This window comes from Nannospalax galili, unplaced genomic scaffold (assembly GCF_000622305.1).
Source record: "Nannospalax galili isolate Female #2095 unplaced genomic scaffold, S.galili_v1.0 scaffold54, whole genome shotgun sequence".
Classification (NCBI taxonomy): Eukaryota; Metazoa; Chordata; class Mammalia; order Rodentia; family Spalacidae; genus Nannospalax; species Nannospalax galili.
The window spans coordinates 5,479,804-5,488,466 of NW_008341028.1; the positions used below are offsets into that span (position 1 = coordinate 5,479,804).

Genomic DNA, 8,663 nt, shown 5'->3' on the forward strand with positions numbered 1-8,663 from the left:
GGTTTCAAAACTTCTAAAAAGCAAATCTTCATTAATATGTGACCTTAAATACATTACTCAAAGCTTGTTTAAATGAATCAGCTTCTTCATTTATAAAACTAGGATGTTCAGCCAGGTGTGGTAGTACACACCTTTAATCCCAGCACTTGGGAGGCAGAGGCAGGTGGATCTCTGTGAGTTCAAGGCCAGCCTGGTCTACATAGTGAGTTCTAGGTCAGCTGGGGCTACAGGGAGACCCTGTCTCAAAAAGACCAGAAAAAAAAAAAAAAAAAACCTAAGATGTTCTTTGTCATGAGAAAAATTATAAAAAGACAGAAAAGTATAAAATTATATCTTATCATTAATTAAATTTAGTAACTTTAATTTTCCACTCTAAAAAATTATTCCTCAGGGCTGGAGAGATGACTCAGCGATTAAGAGCACTGAATGTTTTTGCAGAGGATCAGGGTTCAATTCCCAGCACCCATATGGCGGCTACAAACAGTCCTTAACTCCAGTTCCAGGGGAATCCAAAGCCCTCTTCTGACCTTCGTGGCATTGCACAACACGGGTACACTCACATACATGCAGGCAATACACTCATACACATAAAATAATAAATAAAATAAAATAAGAAATTATTCCTCAGTGTCAGGGTTAAGGCCACTAGGTCTGAGGACCTCCCCAGAACCCATGTAAAAGTGGAAGGAAAGAACTAACTCCCTCAAGTTGTCCTCTGACCTCTGACATACACATACATAAATAAATGTAATAAAAAATGTTTCTAATTATTCCTCAGATCTATAAAGGTTGAACTCTTAGGAAAAAAGAAATGCAAGTTTCCTGATTAAAGTATATGTGACAGCAACTCTCAGACTCTAGAATTTTATTACATCACATCAAATTTGTCTACAAAGTTTTATCATTCAGTTCTACCACTTTCATTTTATATTGCAATCTGAATTAAAGTTCATTCAGACTAACTGTTCTCTTTTACCATTTGAAGTAGCTCTTATATCCCAACTGTGTAATGGAGCTACTTTAAGTCTTTCCAAAGCTGTAAAAATATGCTATGTATATAGTACTCTTTCACATGATAATGAATTGATACAAATAGTAAATATGAAGCTAACTAAAGTCTCAATATTAGAGTTAAAATGTATGGTGAGGCATGACTATGATCCTAGTACTAAGAAGGCTGAGATGAGAAGATCGTAAGAGTTCAAGGCCTATGCCTCAAAACATTGGGAAAGAGAGGAATAAAAGAAGGGGGAAGGGAGGGGACAGGAAGAAAAGGAAGAAGGGAGAAAGGTTTTTAACAATGACTACATAGGAAAGCTAATGTGGTACAATGTAATTTACCCTTGAGTCATAATAAGCTCTAAATCACGTAGGCAATGAGTTATTTGACTTGATGCTCTGAAGAAAATAATTGCAACAGCATCTTTGCACTTGAAATTCAGTACACTACCAACAAAGTAGGACAGCTGATTGCTTCTTTTAGTATGTGAATCATTAGCAATTATAAAATACTCCTAAAATTAAAGATTACCTTTTCTGATACATCAATATATAGAGAAAGAATTACCTTAATATATAAATGACTGATCTCCTGAGCATAGGAAAAACACAATAGAGATTTGAAGAATGTAGGAACAACTCTAAGCTTTATTCTCCTAAAACCCAATGTTTACACACATGAAAACTCACAAAATCCAAATTTGAAATGACTATATCAAAGCAAATTAAAGAAGCAAGAATTTTATCTCTTAGAATACAGAGTAATACGAGTCCTAGGGACTTTTAGTATTTTAGAACACTTAGAGAATCACTTAAGTTCAAGACAAAAATAATTCTGGTATATATAGTTTAAATATTTCTATACATTGAATGATTTGTAGAAAAGGTAGGGGAAAATTATACTAGAATACTTACACACAAAGGTCTCTACATGTGTGCACAAGTCACCACATTTAGGACAACGCAACTGGTTTCCACCTTTCCCAGAATTCCCAGAGCTTGACTTCTTACTGTTTCCTTCACTCACTGATTTCTAAGGTTTAGGAAGAAGAAAAAGACAGTGTCAACCATTAGTTTCAGGCACCATTTTATATCCAGCTTAACTATAAACAACAGTTTGTAATTAATCTCAAAATGTTTACAATCTTTAGAATAGAATTACGAGTATAGCTCAAAACCTCTACTGCCACCGGTGTCAAAAGATCCATTTACCACAACAGTCAGATCAGTTCTAGTACACTCATGCATTGTCTGAAGACCCTTTTTTGATTTTTGTCTTTTTGAGACAGGATCTCCCTGTAGCCCCAGCTGTCCTGGAACTCACTATGTAGACCAGGCTGGCCTTGAACTTACAGAGATCCACCTGCCTCTGCTTCTCGAGCGCTGGGATTAAAGGTGTGCACCACCACACTCAGCCTTAAAGACATTTTTAAACACCCAATAAATGTACAATAAATAGCTTTCTTTCAATGATTCAAGCATAAGGGAGAAAAAGTTACTCCATGCAAAGCACTACTTTTTGATGAAATTAATCAAGAGTTAACATGACAGACAACTATTAAGATTCCTCTTTGGTTTATTTGAGGCTCTCACTCTGTAGCCCAGGTTGGCGTCAAACTCCTGGCACTTCTCCTGCCTCAACTTCCTGAGCAATGAGATTATAGATGTGAGCCACCAGCCTCATATTCATATAAGTAGCTTTTTTCATCTTTTAAATGTCACTACAGAGTCTCTACCAGGATTAAGTATGGAAATGAAAATGACTAGCATTTTATCTGGTATACAATACTAGCTCAAGCTGGGCATGGTGGCGCACGCCTTTAATCCCAGCGCTCCAGAGGCAGAGGCAGGCGGATCTCTGTGAGTTCAAGGCCAGCCTGGTCTACATAGTGAGTTCCAGGACAGCTGGGGCTACAGACAGACCCTGTCTCAAAAAGACCAAAAAAATTTTTTTTAAAAAGTTACACATTGTGATCCAATTCACACACTGAAAAAAATTGATAACACTTTCTCAGTATAATCACTAATCATACTACTTGTAGTTAAGAGTACAGTTCAAGCGGGGCTTGGTGGCGCACACCTGTAGTCCCAGCACTTGGGAGGCAGAGGCAGGTGGATCTCTGTGAGTTCAACGCCAGCCTGGTCTACATAGTGAGTTCTAGGACAGCTGGGGCTGCAGGGAGACCCTGTCTCAAAAAGACACCCCCCCCAAAAAAAAATTAATAAGAGTATAGTTCAATGGGTCTGGAGATGTGGCTCAGTGGTTAAGAACACTGGTTATTTATTCTTGCAAAAGACCCAGGTTCTAATCTCAGCACCCACATGGCAGCTAACAACTGTCAGTAACTCCAGTTCCAGGGGATCCGACAGCCTCTTCTGTCCTCTGCGGGCATTGCAGGACACGGGTGCACTTACCTACACAAGGCAATACACGCATATACATAAAATAAAAATGATAAATAAAATATTTAAAAGTACAAGCCAGGCGTGGTAGTGCACGCCTTTAATTCCAGCACTTGAAAGCAGGAAATGATGGATTCCTAATCAGTCTTACTACCTACATAGATTATTTACTGACATTTTTATTACTACTTTGGGATGTCTAAACTTTACTTAGTGCTAAGTGTAGCAGGAGGCCTCCAAAGATGGCGCGGACCCAGAGCCCTGGGATTCAGGGAGAATTCACTTCATTTCTTGGTCCGCAAAGAGCCCACCAAAAGGAGCCCATGCCTCTGTACCCTGCTCATGAGCCAGTGACTGCTGACAGACTGCGTGGCTCAGACCAATCAGAAAACGATACGCTGACTAAAGGGACTTGGGGGCGGAGAAAAGGGAAATATAAGGCCTGCCCCCTCCTGCATTAAACAAGCCTACAGCACCTCTCCTAGTGCGGGTCTGTGTGTCGTGACTCCGCGCCTCTTGCCCCCACTAATCGGCAGGGGACCCGATCCAGGTGAGGGTCTTCACAGCTGGCCTGAGAAGAACCTGCAACAACTAAGCACAATGTTTATCAAAGTATTTCATAGTACAAATGAAGCACAAAATAAACTGGGCATGATGGACCCATACCTACATCTAGCACTCAGAAGGCTGAAGTAGGAGGATCCCACCCAAACCTGTCTGAGTTACAAACCAAGTTCCAGGACAGCCTAAGTTAATAGTGACACTCTGCCTGAAAAAACATTAAAAAAAAAAAAGGGGGGGGGGGCTGGGCATGATGGCACACCCCTTTGATTCCAACACTGGGGAGGCAGAGGCAGGCAGATGTCTGTGAGTTCAAGGCCAACCTGGTCTACATAGCAAGTTCCAGGCCAGCTGGGGCTACAGGGAGACCCTGTCTCCATAAGACAACAAAACAAATAGAACTCTTCAGATCATTTTATATAATTTGTATTTCTTACATCATACACTTATGCTAAGAGGATATTAATACTATTATATTTAGATCTTTAAAGGCAGGAAATGTGTAGATATGAATAAAGAAAAATAACCTTATTTCCATCTCCAGAACCATCTTTATTTGTCCCATCTTTTGAAGCAAAGTATGCTCGTGTTTCAGAAAAGGTTCTAAGAGGAGCTCTTCGCAGAATCTGAGTGTCAAAGGTCCCCAACCTTCCTAAAACTGGTACCTGAATTCGACCACAAGAAATACCTAGGGGATTGAAAAAAAAACTATTAGTTTACGTACATTAGTGTACATCAGTACACTTCAATCCCTGTAAATTAAAGTTGAACACAAAGGGGTTTAAAAAAGTTAATTTTAACAGCAGTAATACACACCAAGAGAAAAAAGAATGACACCATCAGTGGCAAAGTCTCCCAAGAACAAGCCATGCCTCTTCTGAGTGAGTCCAGCTAAGTAAATTTTTTCTGGATCTGTCCATTAAAAGTGAGGCAAGATCACCAAGGTCGTAACAATGCATGACTTTTTAAAACTATAACAGAAGTTTAAAACTTCCTTTATCTGTAGGTTTGTGAAAAAGGCTTTTCATGTTCTTTATTTGTGTTTTTCACATACTACTGCTATTCTGGAGAATCTGAGAGCAATGTTTGTCTCCTTGGTTACCTAGGGTAGTGTCACTTTAAGTGTTCTTTTAAAATTATGTGCTTTTCCACCTATATGAGGTTCTTAGAAAATCAGAGACTGAGCAGAATGGTGGTTGTTAGGGTAGGAGGAATGGATAGTGATGGTTGAACAACATTGTAAATGTGCTTAATACCATAAAACTACACATTTTTAAAAGGTTAAGACAAGCCAAGGGTGATGGTACACATCTTTATCCCAGCCCTTAGGAGGTAAAAGCAGGCAGATCTCTATGAGTTCCAGGCCAGCTTAGTCTACATAGTGAGACCTTGTCTCACTTGTATTTAACTTAAATAAATAAATGGTTAAAACAGTAAATTTTGTCATGTATAGTTAATGGTGAGACTCTGCCTCAAAAAATTGGAGGAAAGCCAGGTGTGGTGGCATACATCTTTAATCCCAGCACTCTGGAGGCAGAGGCAGGTGGATCTTTGTGAGTTTGAGGCCAACTGGGTCTACATGACTTCCAAGCTAGTCATGGTAACACAGTAAGTTCCTGCTTCAAAATAATAAATTAAATAAATAAATAAATAAATAAAATCTTTAAAACTGGGGGCTGCAGATCTAGTTGGTAGAATTCACACCTAGCATGCACAAAGCCATCTCCAACACCTAAAACTGGTCATAGCATTTCAAGGTCATTCTCAGCTACATAGCAAGTTAAAGGCCAGCCTGAGATACATGAGACCTTGTCTTAAAACATAACAATGGGGGCTGGAGAGATGGCTTAGTGGTTAAGAACACTGGCTGGACATGGTGAGGGTGGGGGTGGAGGGGGCCTCTCTAGCCTATGGCCTGTGTCTATGGTCTGGCCAGTAGAGTCCAGCTGCCCGGGATCGAGCCCGGGTATATGGCACCGCAGGAACTGGCTCCCAGGTCCTGATAACGGACCGCCACCCCAGTTCTTGGTCGGCAGAAGGGTATCCCCTGATCCAAGAATGGCCACCTCTTGATATAAGCCAGTGGCTGAAATTGGTGTCGGAGCCTATGGGATGGTGTACAAGGCCCGTGGATCCCCACAGTGGTCACTCTGTGGCCCTCAAGAGCGTGAGAGTCCCCAATGGAAGAGCAGCTGGAGGGGGCCTTCACATCAGCACAGTTCGTGAGGTGGCCTTACTGAGGAGGCTAGAGGCTTTGAGCACCCCAATGTTGTCTGGCTGATGGATGTCTATGCTACTTCCCGAACTGACCACGATATCAAAGTGACCCTAGTGTTTGAGCATATAGACCAGGACCTAAGGACATACTTGGACAAAGCACCCCACCAGGCTTGCCAGTTGAGATCATCGAGGATCTGATGCACCAGTTTCTAAGAGGCCTAGATTTCCTTTATGCAAATTGCATTGCTCACTGAGACCTGAAGCCAGAGAACATTCTGGTGACAAGCAATGGAACAGTCAAGCTGGCTGACTTTGGCCTGGCCAGAATCTACAGCTACCAGATGGCCCTTATACCTGTAGTTGTTATACTCTGGTACCACGCTCCTGAAGTCCTTCTGCAATCTACATATGCAACACCTGTGGACATGTGAAATGTTGGCTGTATCTTTGCAGAGATGTTTCGTCGAAAGCCTCACTTCTGTGGCAACTCAGCTGACCAGCTGGGCAAAATCTTTGATCTGATCGGATTACCTCCAGAAGATGACTGGCCTCGAGATGTATCTCTACCCAGAGGAGACTTTTCCCCCAGAGGGCCTCAGCCTGTGCAGTCAGTGGTCCAGAGAAGAGTCTGGAGCACAGCTGCTTCGGTTGGAAATGCTGACTTTTAACCCACATAAGCGAATCTCTGCCTTCTGAGCCCTGCAGCACTCTTACCTACACAAGGAAGAAGCTGATCCTGAGTGAGCAGTACAGGGGCTGCCTTTCCCCATTCTGGACACTTGAGTAGAGAGAATCCCACCACCAAAGCAAACTCTGCCTTCCCTGAAGCCATGCCTCCCTTCAACTTTTCACTGAGAATATTTTTATGCCTTGAATGACAACCCCCTCCCCCACCCTTCTTATTCCTCTACACTAAAGGGTATATCCTCTTTTCTTCCCTACTTTAAATTGGGATCCCTTTTTATACAGCAAAACAAAACAAGACAAAGAAAAAAAACAAAACAAAACACTGGCTGTTCTTGCAGAAGACCCGGGTTCATATCCCAGCACCCACATGGCAACTAACAACTGTCTGTAACTCCAGTCCCAGGGGATCTGACAGCCTCTTCTGTCCTCCACCGGCATTGCATGACACGGTACACTCACCTATATGCAGGCAATACAGGCGTACACAAAATAAAATTAAATTTAAAAAAGAAACAAACAAACAAAAAAAACAATGAAGCCAGGCATGATGGTACACGTCTTTAATCCCAGCACTTGGGAGGCAGAGGCAGGTGGATCTTTATGAGTTCCAGGCCAGCTGGGGCTACAGGGAGACCCTGTCTCAAAAAGAAAAAAAAATTTAAAATAAAAAATAAAATAAAACCCCACACATTTTGGCAGCTGTGGTGTCACAATACCTATAATCCTAGCACAAGGCTCAGGAATTCAAGACCAGTCTTCTAATACATTGTATCCAAATAAAAAAAGTGGTTTAAAAATTATGCCTTTCAAGTTGGCATTATAGCATAGGTTATAACCCCAGTAAAGGAGTATCAGAAGTTCCAGGATAGCCTAGACTATATGACACTTTGACAAATAAGAGGAAGTTGAGGATGCAGATCAGTTGGCAGTCCTTGCCTAGCATACATGAAGCCCTAGGTTTGATCCCCAGCACTGCATGAAACCAGAATTGATGGCACACACCTATAATCTCAGCACATCCACAGCCGGATGTAAGAAAATCATAAATTCAGGGTCATCCTTAGCTATGTGACAAGCTAGAGAACAGCTGGAAATATATAAACACGGGGGGTGGAAGGGGCCTGGAGAGATGGCTCAGTGGTTAAGAGCACCAGCTGCTCTTGCAGAGGCCTGGAGTTCAAATTCCAACACCTACATGGTGGCTATCAACCATCTATAACTCCAGTTCCAGGGGATCTAATGCCCTCTTCTGTCCTCTGTATCTGTAGGCACTATATGACATGAGTGCACTTAGATACGTTCAAGCAAAATATTCATACACAAAAAAATCAGGGGCTGGAGAGATGGCTCAGCAGTTCATGACATGGATGCACTCACGTACATGCAGGCAATACATGCATACACATAAAATAAAAAATAAAATAAAATAAAATTAAATTAAAATAAAATAAACAAAATAAAATTAAAAAAAATTTTTTATTTGGTCTTTTTGAGACAGGGTCTCCCTGTAGTCCCAGCTGTCCTGGAACTCACTATGTAGACCAGGCTGGCCTTGAACTCACAGAGATCTGCCTGCCTCTGCCTCCCAAGTGTTGGGATTAAAGGCGTGTGCCACCACGCCCGGTTAATCTTTTTAAAAAAAATCAAAAATAAAAAAAAAATATAAAAAAACAGAAGGCCTGAGATAGGCCAGACATGGTGGTACATGCCTTTAGTCCCAGCATAGGGGAGGCAGAGGCAGTCAGATCTCTGTGAGTTCAAGGCCAGCATGGTCTACATAGTGAGTTCCAGGA

General features: G+C 41.6%; 1 protein-coding gene and 1 pseudogene across 1 annotated transcript in view; one reads left to right on the forward strand and one right to left on the reverse strand.

The window, feature by feature from the left end:
• Window positions 1-8,663, reverse strand: part of Clpx (caseinolytic mitochondrial matrix peptidase chaperone subunit) — a 47,657-nt gene that overhangs the window by 32,476 nt on the left and 6,518 nt on the right. The window contains exons 2-3 of the mRNA XM_008836312.2: window positions 4,491-4,651; window positions 1,915-2,032 (exon numbers count right to left, since the gene is read on the reverse strand). Coding sequence (XP_008834534.1) covers window positions 1,915-2,032; window positions 4,491-4,651 — 279 coding nt within the window. The remainder of the gene's footprint in view (window positions 1-1,914; window positions 2,033-4,490; window positions 4,652-8,663) is intronic.
• On the forward strand, window positions 6,022-6,927 carry LOC103736782 (annotated as a pseudogene).